This window comes from Felis catus, chromosome D3 (genome assembly GCF_018350175.1).
Source record: "Felis catus isolate Fca126 chromosome D3, F.catus_Fca126_mat1.0, whole genome shotgun sequence".
Classification (NCBI taxonomy): Eukaryota; Metazoa; Chordata; class Mammalia; order Carnivora; family Felidae; genus Felis; species Felis catus.
The window spans coordinates 29,593,643-29,615,082 of NC_058379.1; the positions used below are offsets into that span (position 1 = coordinate 29,593,643).

At 53.1% G+C, this 21,440-nt stretch overlaps 1 protein-coding gene across 2 annotated transcripts in view; it reads right to left on the minus strand.

The window, feature by feature from the left end:
* The window catches only part of PPM1F (protein phosphatase, Mg2+/Mn2+ dependent 1F), a 30,213-nt gene continuing 8,773 nt past the window's right edge, over positions 1–21,440 (minus strand). For both annotated transcript variants that reach the window (XM_006938738.5, XM_003994974.6), the window contains exons 3-8: positions 18,999–19,156; positions 13,591–13,793; positions 12,759–12,947; positions 9,617–9,760; positions 5,345–5,438; positions 1–4,177 (exon numbers count right to left, since the gene is read on the minus strand). In XM_006938738.5, coding sequence (XP_006938800.3) covers positions 3,825–4,177; positions 5,345–5,438; positions 9,617–9,760; positions 12,759–12,947; positions 13,591–13,793; positions 18,999–19,156 — 1,141 coding nt within the window. In that variant the 3' untranslated portion in view covers positions 1–3,824. The remainder of the gene's footprint in view (positions 4,178–5,344; positions 5,439–9,616; positions 9,761–12,758; positions 12,948–13,590; positions 13,794–18,998; positions 19,157–21,440) is intronic.

Consider the following 21,440-nt stretch of genomic DNA (forward strand, 5'->3'; position numbering starts at 1 on the left):
CAGGGTTTCAAAACTCGTGGTTTATTGACACTTGAGCACAGTGACCCCTGGGAAGAGACTGTGTTTCTGGCCCTCTTCTCCTGGGACTTGCCCCTGCACACAGGGGAAATAGTAGTCCCATCTTGGAACAAGATGCACCTTGCAGAGAACACCTCTCCCAGGAGCCCTGCTGAGACGTGCACAAATAAACCCTTGGCAAGGCTGGCATGGCATGTGAATGGCAAAGCTCGGCGCATTTGGCAAAGCTGTGGAGCCTCGGCGAAAAGCGTGGGCCTCCTGGGGCTGCCTCCTTTGGGCTACAGGCAGAATTAAACCAAAAACAGCTTATTTTGCACAGGCCCTTAAGGTGCCCATTTGGCTCTTGTCGGGGCCAGGCCTAGGAACTGCCAGAGCTGTGACCCAAGCCCTGGGACTACTGCTGAAGTGGCCAGACACCCAAGCCGGAACTCAGAACTGGCATTATAGGGGTAGGGACGAGGGCCACATGCTGGTTTCAAAGGGTAGGGGGAGATAGGACTGTGGCCAAAGGCTGGCTCAGGACCTCAGAGGGCCTGTGCTTCCCCAGTGAGGCCTGCCCCCATCACTGTCCCCAGTAAAGCACACCCCTTTCCTAGTCCTGGATGCTGAGGACAAGCTGGGTCAGGGAGGCCATGCATCTGCCTCTGGATTTCAGCAGGTTGGGAGCTTGACTAAAAGGCAAGGGAGACGCTGGCTGTGCCCTGCCCTTCAGCCTCACACCTGCAGAGGGAGGCAGCTGAGTCTGTCTGCCTCTCCTCCTCCTGCTGGCTTGGGATCAGCTCTACCTGTAAAAGCAGGGCTCCCTCTCTCCAGCTTCTGTGTTCCATATACGGCTAGCAACTGTAGCTCCATTCCTTTCCAACCCACTTAATTGTAAGAATAGACACTAATGATACTTAACCACCCCTCCCACTAGCAGAGGGGGAGGGTTCCCTTAGCACTGGTAGCAGCTCTCCAGGATGTGCCAGGCTTGCCCTCGATGGGCCCCGAACCTCCAAAATTCCAAGATCTGCTGCACAGATTCCGTGCAACCCTGTGTCCTATAAAGGAGAAAAGGGGGCCCAAGGAGGTTCAACGACTTGCTCAGCTCATATAATGAGCTAGTGGCAAAGTGGGGATTTGAGAAGGGGACTGAGGCTTCTAGAGTTGGGGTCCTGGCTAGAGGCCTTCTTGGGACTGTGGCCTGACAAGGAGGTGGGCTAGGACTTTCAGAGGCTGAAGATGCCCAGTGGCTCCCAGTCCTCCCTGGTCAAGAGGGAAGAGACCTCTATGCCTAGGTGCTTGCACAAAGCCAGCATCTGCGCAGTGGGAACAAGGGCTCCCTCCGCCTCAAGGCAAGGCTGAGCAGCACCAGATGGCAAGGGCCTCTCACAGACGAGAGGGGTGGGCACTGGGACAAGCCTGGAGAGATCTCCTGGTGGAGCCTTGAGTCTGGGCAGGAATCAGACCACCACGTGGGGAGTCCAGACTCCAAAGGTGAAACCCCACTCTTGATGGCAATCCCAGAATAAGATTAGCAAAGAAATGAGAAAAACAAGCCCACACCTCTTTCCTCTGTTAAGGTCATGCTCAGGGGCAGCCAGGCTGGTAGGGGCCACATGCCACCTCTTGCCGGCCCTGCGCTGGGAAGGGCCAAAGAGGGGGCTTCTGGCCCCCAGAAGGCAGCAGGGCCTTCAGATTAAGTGCGGCAATACCAGGTCATTGTTGGCTCCCACCAAACCTTCTCTGAACTGCGGTGACCACATTTAAGATACTTTTTCTGTCACGAGCCCTTGAGCATGGCACTGACCACATCATCTTGGCTTCTTCATCCCTGCGGTGAGAGTAGGGGTGAGTGCTGAGCCTGTGGGCGGCATCCCCCATTGCCCCCCTGCCTGCCCAGAGCTGGCTCCCACCCTCCCTGCTGCACAGCCCTCGGGCCTCAGTGGGGTGGCTCTTACCAAGTCTGCCCTTCCCCGGGCTGATGAGTGCCGCCAAGGCTCTCCCAGCTCCCACCTTCCTGGAGCCTTGCTACTGCAGGTGGATTCTGGCCTGGGGGACACAGTGCCAAGCTTCCTCCTGCTGCCCACCTCCCAGTGACATTCTCCACGAGCCTCCAAAGCCACCCACCGCTCTTCCCAGACCTGTAGGCCTGGGTCCTCCCACAGAGACCCCTCTCTGCCAGACTCTTCACCCAGCCCTGCCACTTATAGCTCAACACACATGCTATATCTGCCTCACTGGATGTGAGTAGCCTGAGTCACCCAAGCTTCGTGGCTTCTGAGCCTCACCTGCCCAGGGCATGCTAGGGAACGTAGAGCTCTCCCCCAGGTGGTCAGGCTGTGGGCAAAGCAAGGTAACAGAGGGTGCCGCCATGGTGGGCAAGAAACAGGAGGAGGGGTTTGGGGAGCTGTGGGGCAGGTGGATGGACAGACTCCAAACAGAGCCAGAACCCCCCAGGCTGCCTCCAGACTTGCCAAGGCCTCGTAAGTGTGTTTCCCAAGGAAACCAATTCGATTACCAACACGAGACGTTCTAGGACATTCCAGTCAAATGAGAAGCCTGCTCATGGAGCTCAGTTCCTCAGCCTGGGGACCAGCCAGAGACATGGGCAGCAGGACTGAGGTGCATAGGGAGGCTGGGGGAGGTGCCATGGTCACCCTGAACTCCCAGAGCCCCTAGGTCTGGCCCAGGCTGTGCAGCATAGCTCATGCTCTTTCAGCTGCTTTGCTGACTGTCAGCAGCAAATCGCATCACAAAGGGGCAGAAAGGAAGTGGAGTGGGAAGAATTCTAGCTGAAATCATGCCACTATAACAAAATAAATCCTGCTCTTGTAAAAACTTAAACATGCCTAGTAGAATCCATCCCAGGCCCGGCGGTTCTAGCCTCACCTAAAGCTGTTTAAGGCACTTGAATGGCTTATTAACACCACCTGGAAAAGTGTTTGCTTCAATCCTGATTTAGGAAAAAAAATTCAGTAATACTGCAAAAGAAGTTTCTTCCAAAAAAAAAAAAAAAATCAATACTTAAGGTTTCCAAGAATAAAATAAATGCTAAGCTCTGCTTAAGTTACATGACACAACAGGTCACCTTGGCACTGACAAAACAAAGACAAAAACCTGAAATACTGCTTCTGAGTTCGACTGTCCTGGAAAAAAAAAAAAAAAGACCACAAACTGAAGACACACACCTCGTTGTCATTCTGACCTTCCTCTCACTGGGTGTGTGCGGGACGGGAGGGAACCAGGGAGGCTGGGGGCTGTGAGCATTCACTGCAGACCAGGTCCCTGGTGCTCTGTTCTCCCCAATTTGGGAAGCTGGCTCGGGAGGCCAGGTGCGTCAGCGGAGACGAGCCTCCCAGTGGCGGCCAGTGAGGAGCAAGTGAGAAACCTGTGCTGGACACCCAGGTTGCACTTGGAAATGTCCGTGGCTCCTGGGTCTGCCTGGGGGCTCATGCAGCATCCTGCTGCCCCATGCACATGCCCAGCATCTTTGGTCTGGCTGTGGTCCCCACCTGAGCCCCCTACCTGATGGGGCTGGGAGCAAGAGCTGCTCCACTTCTTGGGTCGTCTTTTCTTTGGTGAGGTCTCTTCCCTAGGCCTCCTTCAGAGAACAAGGCCATCCCACTGCCTGTCCGAGCAGGGCACATCCCCCACGACCCAGTCCAGTTCCACAGCCACCAGGATGGGCCAATGCAAGCAGCACGGGAGACTTGGGGCCCTGGGAAAGCACTGTGAGGGTGGCACCCACTGTCCACCATCACCTGTCGGGTCCTAAGGCATCTGAGGGGGAGGGTTACGGGGTAGGGGCAGGGAGCCTGCACCTCCTAGCGTCTCTGTGGAGCATCGGTCCCTGGCTCTGCGAGGCCAGTGGGCACGTCTCCTACCCCCTGGGCCCTGCCCTTCAGCAGGTCTTGGGGGTCCCTGAGGAAGACCACCATGACTGTGATGTTATCGTGGGAGCCCCGCTCCCGGGCTGCAGCCACCAGCTCCTCAGCAACCTGCAGCCCGCTGCCCTGCTCCCTGACCAAGTGGCTCTGGACGAGGCCCGCGACCTCCTGGTGGGGGACGACATCGAAGAAGCCATCACAGGCCAGCAGCAGGTAGTCCTCAGAGCCTGTCAGCTCCCGGGAGGCTGAGTCGGCCTCTCCTGACACGTAGGGCTTCTGAAAGACATCCCCTGGGCACAGGAGAGAAAGGCCTTCTGTTGCCAAGTCCAGCCAGGCTCGGGGCCTCACTGTGGCCACCCTCTTCCGACGCCCGTGTTCACCAGTGAAATTGGATAGTTTCATGTGGTGCTAAGGGCAATGTGGCAGACCTATTGGGTGCAGAGTTAGAACCCAGCCAGACCAGAGGTCAGCTCTACAAAACAGCCTTTTCACTTCCAGTGGAGCCGGGCCCGAGAAAGGGGATGACTGAGGTAAAGGACCTCACTTTTCCTCCCTTATACTCAGGTCTGGAGGTTCCCTTTCCCCCAGGTCCCTCTCCCTGAGGGCCCACATCCAATTCGTTAGCAAGTCCTGGTGGCTTTACCTTTAAAGTGCGACTCGAAACCACCTCCCCCTCCTCACAAACTGCCCAGAACCACTGATCCCCCTCCTTCTGCTCCTGCCCCGGGGTGTGAACCAGACCACACCGCTGACACAGAACTGCCTAGGGTGTCCCCCTCCTTTTAAGGAGCTTCCACTTTTGGAGAAGCCCATCCTACTGCCTCCGCACCCGGATGTGCCAGAGACCCAATAGGCAGCAGCAGCAGGGGGAAGGGCTATAAGGCAGGCACCACAGGCGGCCTTAAGGATAGGATGGCGTGTGTCTGGAGGCTGGGAGGAGACATGTCACCTCGAGGGGGTTAGCAGGAATGGAGTGTTGCCTAGGTACCTGGGGGCAGCGGTGTGGCTGCGGAGCCCAGAGTGAGGCCCAGCAGCTGTAGGATGCTGAGAAAACAGGATTGTGGGGAGAGGGGGCTGCTTTTCTTTTTTTTTTAAAGATAGAAAAAGGAATCATAAGCATGAATGGGGGAGGGGAGGACAATCCTCATTTATGACCTTTCAGCACATACAGTAGTTAACCAAGGACCTCCTGGTAGGTTTTTCTGGGGAACTGTTTTAATGAGGAGATAATCACGTAAGGGTTAACTTCTGTGATTATTTGTGTGAGATAGAAGTTTCTAAGGTGTCTGCACCTGCACTCTCTCAATTTACCAGAGGCTCTTCCGTCTGATTCCATGGCCCCACAGACCACAGGTGCTTTATCAGCACAGGATGCTGCTGTCCCCAACAGCTATGTGAGCCCCTGGGCCTCACGCATGAGGCCTTTGTCTCTTGCCCCCTGTCTCCCATCTCCTTACCAATGGCTCTAGACACAGCCAGGGTCCCGTTGACTCTCCAGCAGTCCATGTGAGACACAAAGCCGCCCAGCGCTTCAATACGCTCCTTCTCATCCTGTGGGGGACAGCCAGAGTGGGGGCTGGGGTGCACCCGTGGGGAAGGGTGCCAGGTGCTGCTGCCTGAGTGGAGCTGAACTGGTTTCTTCTTTTTTAATGTTTATTTATTTTTGAGAGAGAGAGAGAGAGAGAGAGGGAGGGAGGGAGAGAGGGAGGGAGGGAGGGAGGGGGAGAGAGAGAGAGAGAGAGCGCAAGCAGAGAGAGAGGGAGACACAGAATCTGAAGCAGGCTCCAGGCTCCCAGCTGTCAGCACAGAACCCAATTCGGGGCTCGAAGCCAAGAACCGTGAAATGATAACCCGAGCCAAAGTCAGATGCTAAACTGACTGAGCCACCCAAGTGCCCTGAGCTGAGCTGGTTTCTAAGTGCTGGGGGCTGCGATTCTCAACGCCCAGATGAGGCGTTAGTGGAACTGCAGGAAACCATGAATAACCTAGACGTCCTTCAGTTGCAGCAAGGGCTACCTCAGTTATAGGGTGAACACAGCCAGACCATCCATAGTCACTGACCCCCCGACCCTCCCCCCCCCAGCTGTCTCACCTTTCACTTGGGAATACTTTCTTCCTTGCAAGCTGCTGGGACGAGCCCAAGCCTGTGCTACACGTGGCCACCTGGCAGGATTGGATGAAACCTGAACCAGGCCCCTCAGCTGTCCTCCTACCTTATCCTCTCCACCAGCCTGAACAGCTTCTCCAAGGTTGAGCCCAGAGCCGGTGGCCAAGTGGGTTCCCATCAACGGCCATTTCCCACTCGACCTGGAATACAAGGCTCTGCACAGCTGGGCCCCTGGGCCCCCACTTCCGTGAGGCTGCCCTGTCCAGCCATTTCCCCTCATGGCCCTCCGGCCTCCCTTCTGCCCCCTGAGTGGTCTCGCTCACCTGCACATTGCCCAGGCAGTGGTCAGTTCCTCCTGGGCTCGGCTGGCACTGAGGTCAGCTGCAGAGGTATTGTGCCCTGCACTGCGCTTCGGCCACCCCTAGGCTCTCCTGCTGGGTTTCCCCTATGCTGTGCTCCCCACCTCCCTACTTCTGACAGGATAGGCCCACTCTCCTGCCACATGCTCGCTCTCACACACGTCTCAGCTCTGTGAGCATGCAGCCCCGAGGCCCATGTCCCCGGTCCTGCCTGTCATCACAGGATATCCTACCCTCCCCTCCAGACTCTGCACTCACAGGGAACACCCCACCCTGTCCTCCCTGGCCCCCAGTGCCCCTGGCTAATGGCATCACCAACCTCTTAGAAGTGTAAGGCCCTTTCCCCATCCTCAAAAGCCTGGATTCTTCTCCATCCCTCCTGATGCTGCCTTGCCAGGCAGGTCCTCCTCCCCATAGCTGGACAGGTGACTGCAGCCGCCTCTTTTGTGACCCAGCTCTCACCTTGCCCTCTGGTGGTCTGACCATTCTAGAAGCTTCTAGTAATTCCTTGTGAAGTTCCTCCTGACACAGGAGCAGGAGCCCTCGGTCTCTCAGTGGCTGGTCCTGGCTAAACCTGCCCTTTCCTCCTGGACTCCACCCCTGGCCTGCTGGGGTCCCACCTGCCATCAGGATTGGGCTGTATGCCTCCTTCCTGCTCATTTCCCTCTTCCACATCTCCCAACACTTTGCTCAAGTACTGTGGCTTGAAGCTGCCCGTTAGTCTGAGAGGTGCTGGAAGGCTCACTGCCTCAGCAAAGTGTCCTGTGCACAGTAGGTGCTAACTGTTTGTTGGCCTGAACTGAATCCAGTGGCAGCAAGGCTCTGTCCAGACAGCAGCAGAACAAGGCAGAGTGCCATGCGGTCCCCACATGTGCCTCAGAGCCGGTTTCAGCAGCTGCCAGACCCTTATTGCCCTTCACTGTGGCTCACTAGGTTGTTACTAGTTTCCCACTCTCGTGACCAGTGTGATGGTGGTTATTTTTCGTGGGAGACCTTTGAGCCAGTCTTTGATGACTTCTCAAAGGGTGTGGGTGACAGGCTAAGCTTGGGATCACAGGGCTCATTAGCCGGGAGGGGCTGGCAGGGGCCAAGAGGGCCCTGGAATCTAGTCTCTATAGCCATGTAGGGTGCAGATCAATGAAAGAACAGACACTTTGGCAGGCTTCTCCCATGCCGGCTGTGGTCCCAGCACCCCATGTGCACCAGGACACCCCATTCTTATCTCCTGGGAACCCCATTTCACAGACAAGGCACTCAAGGCTTGGAAAGGGTGGAGCCAGGACTGAGCATGGCTGTCAGTCTGTGATCTTTGCTGTGGTGTCATTCTGCAGGGCTCAGGCAGTGCTGGGGAGACACTGCCAGAAAAGTCCTCACCGGGCTGCAGAGGAGGCACAGGACGCCAAGCTTGTAGGGATGAGGGTGGGCAGGAGCAGGCGAGGCACCCTGAGCAGAGGCTTGCAGCTAGTCCTCACTTAGGCAGCATTTCACCTGGCTGCCCATCTCGGGGAAGGAGGGTCCACCAGGGAGCAGGTGCCGAATGCCCCAGTGCTGCAGTGGAGTGACACAGGACATCTGCCACTTCCCGGCAGTATGCTCTGGGCAAGTTACTTAACCTCTCTGAGCCTCAGTTCTCTCCTCTATATGACAGGGAGGGCGTATGTAGGAGGTTTAGCACAGACCGAGCTGCAGTGAGGCCAAGGAATGCTGTCATTCCTGGCTGTTTTGGTGATCACGGCCTGACACTCCCTTGCAGTGCTTTCCAAATCTAGAAGCCACAAAAGGACAGCTCCATTCAGTTACATAAAAACCAACATGTCTACAAGGCAGAAGCCCATAAACAAAGACAAAGCAGGGGGCAACTTGCAAATCACCCTGCAGACAAGGAGCTGACCTCCCTGGTGTATGATGCCTACAAATTGATAAGAAAAATAGCAACAGGTCAGGAGACAAATGGGCAAAGGACAAGAATGAAGGGTTCTCACAGAAGGCAACGTAAATGATCTTAAGTGTTTGAGAAGATGCTCGACCTCATACTGTAAGAGAAATGCAAACTGAATAACCACTTTCCTTCCTCTCAGACTGGTCAGTGGGGCTATGGCCAGAGGACATGCAGCCTGAGGAGGGCAGTGTGGCAAAAGTGCCAAGACTGTAAATGGGAGTGCCCTGACTCATCCCTCCATTCCTAGGAACCGCTCTATTAACATACTTGACCCAGAACAATGCAACGCTATGCAAAGTCATCTAGTGCCGTGTGGACTTTAGCATGAAAAAGACTGAGGAAATCTCGGGGCGCCTGGGTGGCTCAGTCAGTTAAGCGTCCGACTTTGGCACGGGTCATGATCTCATGGCTCATGAGTTTGAGCCCCACATTGCACTCTGTGCTGACAGCTAGGAGCCTGGAGCCTGCTTCAGATTCTGTATCTCCCTCTCTCTGCCCCTCCCCTGCTCTCTCTCAAAGATAAATAAATGTTAAAAAAAAAAAAAAAGAAAAAAGAAAAAGACTGAAGAAATCTCAATGTCCATGCACAGGATGGCGGACAGATGGGGCTCTGCATAGCCCTGTGGAAGGTGGGGGCGTTTTCTGTGCTGATGTGGAGGCCTGTACATGTGGGGAAAGCAGAGCAGGGACAGGGCTCCAGGGCATTTCCCAGTATGCAAACTCCCACCATCCTACAGAGACAAACAGACTGGACACCTTTGTGAGATGTGGTCCAAGGAGGAATGTCAGCCTTAGATCCAGATGAGGACCCTGAGGCTCAGACAGTTGAGTGACTTCAGGATCCCAGTGTAGCCTCTACCCAGTGAAGCCCCAAGCCTGCTTCCTTCTGACCTTGGCTTAGCATCACCTCCTCCCTGGAGCCCTCCACCCCCACAGCCCAGGTGGCCAGCCACCCCTTGCCCACATGCACAAAGTGCAGGACCCTGCACTTTGACCCCACTTCCTGGGCTGCCTCTCCTCTGCAGCTCTGGGCTCCATGTCACTGTGGTGAGAAGGGCTTACATGGGACTCTTGGCTATTAATGCCCCAACTTTAGGGAGGGGACCCCTCCGCCAACAGACAAATCCTGTTTGCCAACAGACAAACCCCTGGCCACTTGAATCAGGCAGAAGGACCCTCCCTCTGGAGGAACACCAGGATCTCCCTACGAAGACGGTGCAGGGCCCCTCTTGCTTCCTTGCCTACCTGACCATCCACTAACCCGAGCAGTCCAGCACGATCGGGGCCGGGGATGACCCAGGCCTGGAGGGAGGGAGCCCCTTACCTGTCGCTCAGGTCTGTGCGGCTCCATCAGCTTCACCACCTGTCCCTGTTGCACCAGGATGACCTGGGAGTCCCCGAGCCAGGCAACATGCAGGGTCTTTCCCGCAATGAAAGCGCACACACCCGTGGTGCCACTCTGCAGCCGCTGAAGGGAGAGAGGGCTGAGGGTGAGCCATGTGCTGGCACTGTGGGCCCAATCCTGTCCAGACTGAACGACTCCTGCAATAGTGCTCAGTCAGATAAAAGGAACAGACTCCAGAAGTACACAGGGCACAGGCAGTCTCCTAAGGGTTATGCTGCATGACAGGAGAGCACGTCCTGTGTGGTCCTGCTTATCTACAACTCTGGAAAACACAAGCTCTATCGTCTATTACGTCTGAAAGCAGAGTGGTTGTCTGGGGAGGGTGGGGTGACAAAGGCTGGGAAGAAATTCTTTGGGGGTGATGGGTACATCCGTTATTGTAGACAAATGCTAAAACCTATCCAATTGTACACTTTATTTTTATTGAACCAACTGTACACTGTATATTTGTAATATGTGCAATTTATTATGTGTCAATTTCATCCCAATTCAGCTATCTTAAATTAATAATACACTTAATTTAAATACTTGCTTCAGTGAATCGTTATTTTGGGAGGTGGCCCAGAGCTCCAGGGGCTTCCTCACCTCCCAAGGGTGACAGTGACCAGGAGGTCTGAGGCATGTCAGCTTTGCACCAGGCTCCCACTTTGTAGTTTTAGATGCTGTATGGTTTTCTGTTAAGATGCAAAGTCTGGGGGCACCTGGGTGGCTCAGTTGGTTAAGCGTCCGACTTCAGCTCAGGTCACGATCTCACAGTCGATGAGTTCGAGCCCCGCGTTGGGCTCTGGGCTGATGGCTCAGAGCCTGGAGCCTGCTTCCAGTTCTGTGTGTCCCTCTCTCTCTGCCCCTCCCCCATTCGTGCTCTGTCTCTGTCTCAAAAATAAATAAACGTTAAAAAAAAAATTAAAAAAAAAAAAGATGCAAAGTCTGGGGGCTCCTGCGTGGCTCAGTCGGTTAAGTGTCCAATTTCTGCTCAGGTCATGAATTCACGGGCTGTGAGTTTGAGACCCACGTCGGGCTCTGTGCTGACAGCTCAGAGCCTAGAGCCTGCTTCAGATTCTGTGTCTCCCTCTCACTCTGCCCCTCCCCCACTCATGCTCTGTGTCTCTCTCTCTCAAAAATAAATAAGCATTAAAAAACTAAAAAAAGGGGGCGCCTGGGTGGCTCAGTCGGTTGAACATCAGATTTTGGCTCAGGTCATGATCTCACGGTTCATGAGTTCGAGCCCCACGTCAGGCTCTGTGCTGACAGCTTAGAGCTTGGAGCCTGCTTCAGATTCTGCGTCCCCCCCCAACCTCTCTCTGCCCCAACCCTGCTTGTGCTCTGTCTCTCTCTTTCAAAAATGAATAAACATAAAAAAATTTTTTTTAAATAAAAAAATAAATAAATTAAAAAAATAAAAGATGTGAAGTATGGCTTTGCTGATTTCCATTGAGGACCGTGCTTAGAGTCTCTGAGGACAGTATACCCCCTTCTAAGTCTCCCTACGAGCCATGTCAACTGGGGCACATCCTTTAAGCTCTCTCAGCCTCAGTTTCTCCGAGTCTAAAATGGACAAAATTTTAGTAGCTACCTCATGGGGCTGCTAGGAGGGCCCCACAGAAGTTCTGCATTCTGCACGTAAGGTTCAGTGGGTGGTTAAGTTCACAGAGGAGGGGCTGGATGGCTTCTTTCAGAAACAAGTGCCTCACCCCTACACGGTTCTAATTCCCAAAGAAAGAATATACCCAGTGGACACCAGCAGCTTGCCAAGACTCTGCCTGGGTGAGCAAGGGAAGGTATTAATCATGGGCTTTATTTTTTGTATTTTCCTTTCTTTTTAATTTTTAAAAAATGTTTATTTTTGTGAGAGAGAGTGCACATGCGCGCGCGCGCGCGCGCACACACACACACACACACACACACACACACGCACGCAAGCGGGGGAAGGGCAGAGACAGAGGGAGACCAAGGATCTGAAGCAGGCTCTTCAGGCTCTTTGCTGGCAGCTCTTCAGGCTCTTTGCTGGCTCTTTGCTAACCATGAGATCATGACCTGAGCCAAAGTTAGATGCTCAACAGACTGAGCCACCCAGGCACCCCATATTGTATTTTCTCATGTTTTGACAAACTGGGGTACTTGCTAATTCTAAAGAGTGCCTGTCCCAGGACAGGAAATGTCTTCCCCCAGGGATGCAACCTTCATGTACGAGCCAGCTGGTCTGAACCCACTTCCTCAACCATCTCCTCTGTTTCTCCCATCAGGCTGCTTCCCCTGGCCTGGATGGCTGGGGACTGCCCCTGTCTGTAGTCCAGAGCCCATCAGGTGATTCAAACCATCCAAACTTGTGACTTGCCTGCTCTGCCTCATCCAGGCCCTCCTGTGAGGCCAGAGCAAAGGCTCCAGTCATGCTGTGCTCTCTCCCTCTGCCTCCCGACCAACCCTGGTGCCCCCCCACCATGGCCTTGCATGGTGTGATGTCTCCTCTTGGGCACTGTAAATAATAAAACTCTTCTTCCAAGGCAGGTGTTTGTGCCTGTCACCTTGCCATCCCTGATTAAAAGAGAATCCTTGGCACATTTTAAAATAGACTGACCTTCCCTGTGAGGCCTGCACACCCACCAGTGGGGCCAGGCATGCAAGACCAGATGCACGCTTTATGCGGCTTTTATTCAAATGGAAAACAAGCCCCCTTTTACCATAAGAATGAAGTGATTTGATTGCCAACAGAGTTTAGTGAGGACCTTCTTTTTTTTTTTATAATTTTTAAAAATGTTTTATTTATATTTGAGAGAGAGAGAGACAGAGTGTGAGCAGCGGAGGGGCAGAGAGAGGGAGACACAGAATCTGAAGCAAGCTCCTGGCTCCCAGCTGTCAGCAGAGCCCAATGTGGAGCTCGAACTCACGAACCATGAGATCCTGACCTGAGCAGAAGCTGGATGCCCAACCCAGGCGCCCCTAGTGAGGACCTTCTGACACCACCAATCGCTTTGATTTCCTTCCTTCGGCAAGGGCTGGGCCTCTCTGATGCTAATGGCTATTGGCCCCAAACTGCACATGAGGCCCATTCACTGGTTCTCACCTCTCGCTTGGCTTTCCAGAGGAACATCTCATCTGTGTGCCGGAAGGCTTCTCTGAGGGCTCCCGCGGGGTCTGTGGGCAGCTCCGGCCGGTGGGCCACGTTGGCGTGCACATGTACAGCAGCATACCTTGCAGCGTCCACCCCTCCATGGCCATCAAACACAGCAAAGTAGGCTCGGTCCACGGGGTCCTGGTAGGGAATGCAGTGGGAATCACACTGACTTCGCCCTGACCAAGGCTGTGACCTGGCCAGAGGCTTTGTCTGGGGGTAGAGTCCAGGTGCTGACTGGGGTGGGTCTGGAAGAATCAGCATGGACTCTGCCATCAGATAGGTCAACCTGACTCAAGCATTAGGAACTGGAAGATTTGGAAAAGGACAACTCTCTGGAGTTGGTTTCACCTTCTATACTGAGTTGCTGGAGCATAAAATGAGGTGCGATGTACCAGCGGCTCCCAGTGCTGGAGATAGAGCAGAGCCCAGTAACTGTGAGTCTGGGGCAAATGAGAGAATCCTGGGGCCTCCCCTTATAACAGATTTGGGCAGACCATTCCCCTTCCTCAGTCCCTTAGCTGGGAAAGCAAGGTGGCCACGGTTGGTCTGGCCCAGAAGCCAGACGATGGGACAATGAATCGGGTCTCTCAGACCTCCTGGGAAGTGCTCTGCCTCACCTAGCACCTTGGCCTTCAGATGACAGCTACAGCCGTTACTCCTGCTTCAGCTCTGGCTAGCAGCTCTGATGGGAACCCCAGGTGGCTCCCACCCCCTGCACAAGGCCTCCTAGGCTGTTCTGCTTGGGGGCCAGGAGGTGGAAGACTAGAGGTGGAGCACTCACAGACAGGCCAAAGAGCTGGTTGAAGGCAGGAAGGCACACGTGCCGGTCCTCCATTTTGCGGCGAGTATTCCGGATGGCATGGATGGAGACCAGCCACTGCCGCTGAGGAACCCGGGCACTCGAGGGCACCTGCTTCTGCCACTGGCTGCATACTTCCCAGAGCTGGTTAAAGAAACTTCGCGCCAGGCCCTTGGCATCCAGCACTGATGGGTATAACAGAAGACTGTTAGGGAAGCACCAACCAGACCAGCTGGGCTCCACTCGCTCTCCCTGCCACCCCTTCCCTGTGGCCCCTTTGGCTCAGCAGACAGCCCCCACCACAGGCTTGCACAGGCCCCATAAGCCCATGAACCCCCAGAGCATTCCGGCCTAGTAACAGGCACACCAGCCTAGTAAACTATGTGTGACAGCCTGTGTCATCAGCAGTGAGCAGTGTCTGGTTTGGCAATATGCACAGGAAGGAACCTCCTGTCCCACAGTGAGCAACTCCACTCGTGGGAGCCCACCCCAAGGAAATAGCCGGAGACGCAAGGACAATTTAAGGATGAAGTAAAGGATCATTTACAATTGCGTGTTAATTAGAAACACTATGTATCCAGTGACAGAATAAATTACATTCTATTCTCTTGATGAAGAATTAAGCTGCTATTAATCATGATTTTCACAACTAAACATGCAATTGCCACATGGGCCAGCCACTGCAGCCCTGGGCTTTTATCCCAGAGAAATTAAAGCTACGCTCACACAAAAACCTGTGAGCCCCAGTCAGTGTTCCCAGCAGCTTCACCTGTAATAGGCGAAAACTGGAAATGGCCCAGATGTTTTTCACCACGTGAATGGGTAAATTTCAGGACATCATGCCATGGGATACTGCTCGCAGCAGGAAAGAAAGGAAGGAGCTATTGGCAGGTCACAGAAACTCGGATGGATCTCCAGAGAAGTATGTGGAGTGAAAAAAGCCTATCCCCAAACTTACGTATTCTATGATTCCATTCATAGGCATTCTTGAAATGACAAAATTATAGAAATAGAGATTAATGGTTGTCAGGACTAGGGACAGGGCATGGGGTATTAGGGTGGCCATAAAGGGTAATGTGGGATCCTCATAGGATGAAACTGTTCTGTATCTTGACTATGTCAAGATCTTGGTCGTGATACTTAAATATAGTTTTTCAAGATGTTACCATTATGGAGGGACTGGGTAAAGGATGCATGGAATCCCTCTGTGTTCTTTTTTTTTTTTTTTCTTTTAATAATGATGGCTTGATGGTTATTCTTTTATTTATTTTGAGAGAGAGAGAGAGAGTGTGAGTGAGCACAAGCCGGGGAGGGACAGAGAGAGAAGGAAAGAGAGGATCCTAGGCAGGCTCTGTGTTGACAGCGCAGAGCCTAATGCAGGGCTCGAACCTACGAACAGTGAGATCATGACCTGAGCCAAAATCTAGAGTTGGATGCTTAACTGACTGAGCCACCCAGGCGATTCCCTCTGTATTATTTCTTACAACTGCATGTGAGGCTACGGTTATCTCAAAATAAAGTTTAATGGAAAATAATTACAGTGTAAAACAAAAATGGCCTTTTAGAGTGTGTGAGCATGTAAAATGCTTATGTCATGATATTAAGGAAATGAGAAAAAGAGAACAGAAAATCCCACATACAGTTTGATTGTGAGGACATGAAAAAGCCTTCAGCTGCTTGGACTCGGAAAATAAAATGCAGGAAAGGCATACAATCAAAATGTCAGCAGTGGTTGTCTGCAGGTGGTAGCTCTGCCTGTGAGGTTTTTTTCTTAAGAATGCTTTCTTAGTGCCTTTTCAATTTTCCATGACAAGTGTTAGCCCTAGTAATCGTTTCAAAATATGCCCATTAATTCATTGATGCTTTGATTGGGAGCCCAGTTTCCTTTCCCTCAAGCATGGGCCTTAGTGACCTGCTCCTAGTAAACAGAATAAAATGGAAGTGACCATGACAGCTTCCTAAGAGACACTGTGGCTCCCACCTTGCATGCTCTCCCTCTCCCTGTCTGTCTGTGTGTCTCTCTCTCTCTGTGTCCTGGTGAATCACTGGCCCTGAGGGAAGCCGGCTGCCATACTGTGAGGATCCTCAAGAAGCCCTGTGGAGGGTCCACATGGTAAGGAACTGAGGCCTCCTGCCAATAGCCAAGTGACTGAACCACCTTGGAAATGGAACTTCTGCCCCCACTGGTTGTAAGCTCGTGACCACGATCTCCTGAGAGACCCTGGGCCAGAACCACCAGCTCAGCTGCTCCCAAATTCCAGACCCACAGAAACTATGGGATAATAAATATCCCACTAAATTTTGGGAGAATTTGTTATGCAGCAACAGGTAACAGCTTCTACAACATGGCTTTAAAAAAAAGTGGGGGCGGGGGCTCAGTGGCTGACTTGGTTGGGTGCTCGACTTGGTTCAGGTCATGATCTCATGGTTCATGGTACTGAGCCCCTTGTTGGGCTCTTCCCTCACAACGCAGGGATTCTATCTCTGCCCCTCCTGCTCTCTCTCTCTCAAGGTAAATAAATAAACATTAAAAAAAATCCTATCTAAACCTGTTTTCTAAAGAAAAGATTAACAAGGAACACATCCCAAGGAAACCTCAGGTGACATGCCTCAGAGACTCTGTTCATTTCCACATGTAAAGCCCTCCTGGGACTCCTGCTGGCCCAGGTACATGCAGCAGGTACAGGTGAGTCAGAGCCAGTCACCTGGGGCGGGGAGGGTTTGAGGGCAGACTGAGGAGTGTCGCAGGTCACACGTATAGGACTTGGGGTGTTGGAGAAGAGCTCCTGCCCAAAGGCAGTGGCTATAGAAGAAAAAGAGAGGCAGAGACAAGGTGGGGGGGCAGAGAGGGTCTGAGAGCACAAGAGGCTACGGGAAGACACATCTGAGGGAATCCATGCACCAAGGCGGGGGTGTCTAGAACTGGCCACTGCCACCATACCCAGGACACAAGGGCCATTCAGGTGTCTGGCAAGAAACGGGAGACCATCAGGACTGGACTGAGGGGCTGTGGGTACAGGAAGGCTCAGCTCAGGGAAGACAGGTCCACATGCACTTGGCCCAGTGAACCCCCTGCCAACAAGTCAGGACCGTCATTCAGCTGGACTGCACAGCGCCGCCTCCCCCAGTCTCCTCCTTCTCTCCTCTGCAGATGGCTATGCTCGTATGACTACCTGAGCTGTTGGGCTCCTTTCTTCCCCCTCTGGGCTCTGCTTTTATTAGGCCTGAGACACCCAGGGAGGCACAGGGCACCGTGTACCCTCTTGCCGTAGGTTGTCCTACCATTTCCGTCAGCATGTTTGAACTTGAATCTCAGCTTAAGCAAAGGCAATTACCACTGACAACGATAAGCAATGGATAAGCAATGGGAGGTTCGGCTGGCTCACAGACTCCTGATGCCACTGGCAAGAGATGCCTGCTTGTCTGGCTGAGGGCCTCATCCAGGCGCCCATAGGACCTGCTCACTGGGGAGGGGCTGGCCGGCGTTCCCACCTGACACAGCTACAGAGGTCTTAATCATATCTCTGTCCTTGAGCAGTGATGCTTATAACACCTGCCATGATGCCAATTTTGCATGAATGGCTTCGAAATGATAGACTTAACTATGTTCTGCTCCAGTGACAGGGATAGCTGATCAAGACCACAGGCCCAGGCCTGCGTGGAGGGTGGGGGCAGTCTGTGATTTCCTCCTACGTGGGCCCCTCCCTCCTTCACTGGCCTGCGGGAACCCCCAGGTGTAGGGCGCTGCGGGTGCCAGCCACCGCCTGGGGCCTTCCTGCCAGCAGGTGGCGCTGGTTTCCCGCCGGGACTCTTGGGTGGGGCACTCCCTTTGTGGGGCTGTGTGCCTGCAGGCTTTGCAGAGGACAATGGCTGCCTGTCACTGTGGGCCTTGGTCTCCCGCAGCTCCCAGGCAGGAATGCTAGGCAATGCTGGGATGGAACGTGGGCAGGGAGCCAGGGAAAAGGCAGGGCACACGGCTGAGGAGGGCTTGGCACCTGCTGAAGCGAGAGGCCGCATGGTTTTCCTCTTTCTCCCCGGCCTGTTCTTGGTTTGTCCTCAATGCTCGTGCTAATGCTAAGCTTAAAGTAACATAGGTAATAAATACGTGACCTGATGGAAGTAATTATATGCAATATATAAAGAGACAGAATCAGCAAATTGTACAGTAGTCTCCCGCTCCCATCTGCTTGCCTTCCGCGGTCTCAGTACAGGCAGTCAACTGTGGTCTGGAAGATGATCCTCCTCCTGATGTATCGTCAGAAGGTCGACAGTGACCTAACGCTACCCTGTAATGCCAGGTCATTCACCTACTTCATCTCATCATGTAGGCATTTAATTATCTCACACCAACACCAAGAAGGCGAGTATAGTACAGTACTGTACTATAGTATAGTATATGGTATATATACTGTATACTATACAGTATATAGTATAGTATACAGTACTGTATAGTACAGTAAGATATTCAGAGAAAGACCACACTCATACCACTTTTATGACAGCATATCGTTATAACTGTTCTACTTGAGTATCAGCTATTGTTGTTAGTCTCTTACTGTGCTTAGTTTATAAATTCAAGTGCTCATAGGTATGTGTGTATAGGAAAAAATGCAGAATGTATAGGGTTTGGTACCATTTGCAGTTTTGGGCCTCCCCTGGCGGTCTTGGAATATATCCCCCTTGGGTGAGAGGGGGGATCCTACTGTATTAGGAAAGTGAAAGAAAGACATGCAAAACAAGAGCCCTGACTGTTTCTGGGTTCCTCAGGCTGGGCGGTGTGGCTTGGGGCCCACCCTGCTAGCCAGTCTCCCAGGAGGAGGCAGACAAACATCGGCCCATCCCCAAGCCAGCTTTCAGACACTGCAGAGTCTCCACCTGACTGGGTCCTGAGTTGGATCGGCCCAGGCAACGGGCCCAAGCTCTGGCATTTTCTACCCAGCTAGACCCTGAGGCCGCCCCCAGCAATGGCTCACGTCACCTTCCTGACTCCCACGCCACCCTGGGGCAATGTCAGCTGAGGCAGAAGAGCAAGTGGGTGGCTGAGTTACCACCTCAGTCTCCTCCCATGTAAAACGGGAAAAGCGTTATTCATCTCCTGAGCTGTTCTGAAGCTCAGCTGCCCTCCCTCTGCTGACCTTGTGCTGGTGTGTTTTCTCTGCACCTCCATTCTGCCACACTGCCATGAACACATGTGGCCAGCGCTGCCCTTTTGTGGCCCTCAGCCACATGCTGCCTGAGGCCACCCCTCTAGCAGCAAAATAGGAAAGGCTGTGGAGCCCAGGTGAGCCCTGACATCTCCCAAACTGGCACTCCCCTGAGGCCTGTCCCTTGTCTGGCTGGTGAGTCTGTCATGGGCTAAGCCTCCAGGCCAGGGAGGGAAGAGAACTCACGGGTCACAGGGGCCTTCTCTTCCTCGTTGTCATCTTCCTCCTCCTCCTCCTCCTCCTCCTCCTGTCTGGGCAATTTCCTGAATTCAGAAAGGTCCATCTGCAGCAGCTGGGAAACCGCTTCGTGGGCCAGACATGAAGCAAGTGGTGGGGGAGCATTCCTGGGGACAGGAACAAGAAGTGAAGTGGGGCTGGCACTTCAGCAGAAGCTAATACCCCAGTGCCTACCCGACTGTTCCAGATGAGAGACCTCCTTTCCACTCAGGGGGCCCTGCCGGAGGTAGTGATAACTGCTCGCACCACAATGTGCAGCCGCAAGGAGCAGGTCAGCCTCCGGGCCTCAAGGAGCTGGATGGGACATCCACTCAATGCCATTCATCAGGTCCCAAGCTACACCAAACATGGGTAGGGCTGGTGGGGAAGAGATGTGTCTGCTGGCTCCCGTGACCGGGCCGGACAACTGCCCAATATCCAGACTGTTGACAGCTCATGGTCACCAATACCACCTGGGGACCTCTAGGGTTTCGAGTCTTATGGGTTGAATTGTGTCCCCCCAAATTCATATGTTGAAGTTCTAACTACCAATGCCTCAGAATGTGAGCTTATTTAGAAACAGATGCAATTAAGTCACACTGGAGTAGGGTGGGTCCCTAATCCAGTAACATACAGGAAATTCAGACACAGATGCACACAGGAAGAACTCTATGCAGAGATGAAGGCAGAGGCTGGGTTAATGAGCCAGAAATCACCAGAAGGAACCAGCCTTGCTGATACCCTGATCTTGGACTACAGCTTCCAGAACTCTGAGACAACACATTTTTTGTGTTTAAATTGCTTGGCCTGTGGTGCTTCTCACACCATGTCCATGGAAAGCCTTCCATGGCTTCCCCATGTGTAGGGGTCAATCCCCTTGGTGTCCCTATACCTCTAGATGCATCCTGACCCCAGAATCTGCCTCCCCACCAGTGGGAGCCCTTCACAGGCCAGAGGATGTGTGCTCATCCTTGTGTGTCTGTTCTTGAGGGCTGGGGGGCAACGCACAGGGTAGCCAGCAATTCTCTGCTGGGCAGATGCAACTGGCTTTCCCCTAAGGGCAACCACTTCCCAATAGCCAGACAAATGGGTCACTTCTCTTTGGGGGCTGGGTGTCCGTGGTGTGTCTATAGATGGTCTTAGGAATCTACTGGGATGAATTTGTGATTTAAAAGGAGAAGGTGACTCAGGGGAGAAGCCTCTGGAACTGCCTTTAGAAAACAACCAGCCAAGACATGAGAAATGAGTTCCTCTGCTGTTTGGGGATTTCCTGCTAACTACTGGTTTTCCTTGTTCAAGCAGGGAGAAGGGGCGTTGCTCCCGGGGAGGTGGTGCTGAGACTTCCTGCAGGCCTGCAGAGGCCACCAGGGTCAGGGAAGCAGCTTCCAGCAGTGGTGACTCAGACAATGCTTGGCCTCAGGCCACAGGCCTCATTGCCTGGATGCACTGTCCACCCCCATTCAGGGGTCATCTGCCTGTGCACCCTCCAGGCCCGTGGGCCCTGCAGCAGTCAGAGCTCCTAAAGATTCCAGAAGGTGCTACAATGAACAGAAGGTGTGTGCAAGACCTAGGTACCCACAAAATGCTCTAGTCTCACTTGCCTGCCTCAGGATTTTCAAGTTTGCAGTCTAGTAGCAAAGACAGAAATGCAGATGAATAATTATAGTGTAAGGTACAAACTGCTTGGGGACCTGAGGCAGGACACAGAACCGCTAACAAGGGGGAAGACAGGATATAAATCATTGCACCCTTGAACTTGGTGATCTGACTTCCTAACAGTCATGAATGACACCATTTACAATCTGGAAAAACGCCATGTGCCACTATGCTTAGAGCCCCTTACACCCAGGGGCCTGCACACCAGTGACAGGAACAGGAAACAGACGGACAGGAGCCCACCAGGAAGCTGCCAGGAACGTGTTGTGGGGTGTTCCTGACAGACACAGTGTAGACCACATGTGTGACTATCGGGTCTACACAGGGAAGAAATACTAGAAAAGGATGAAAATAACTGAAGATAAATCCCTTAAGATGACTGGAAAATACATGCCTTTACAATATTACGTTTTTGTTTTAAGTAGGTTTCGCGGAGCCCAACGCTGGGGCTTGAACTCATAACCCTGAGAGCAAGGCCTGACCTGACATCAAGAGTCGGATGCTTAACCGACTGAGCCACCCAGGCATCCCCACAATATTATGTTTTAAGAGTGTTTTAAGATGGATTTATTAGGGGGCTTACAGGGGCCATGACCCTTGGCCTCTCCCTCATGGCTAATGATCTCAGGCCTACTCCACCATCCTGCTAATTAACAGGGTGCCTGTTCAACACCTGAGCCCAGGCACTGCCACTAGGGCCTCATGAGGTCCCATGTCACCTCAAGCAAGTCCTGCTTTTCTCCTCCATGTAGCCTG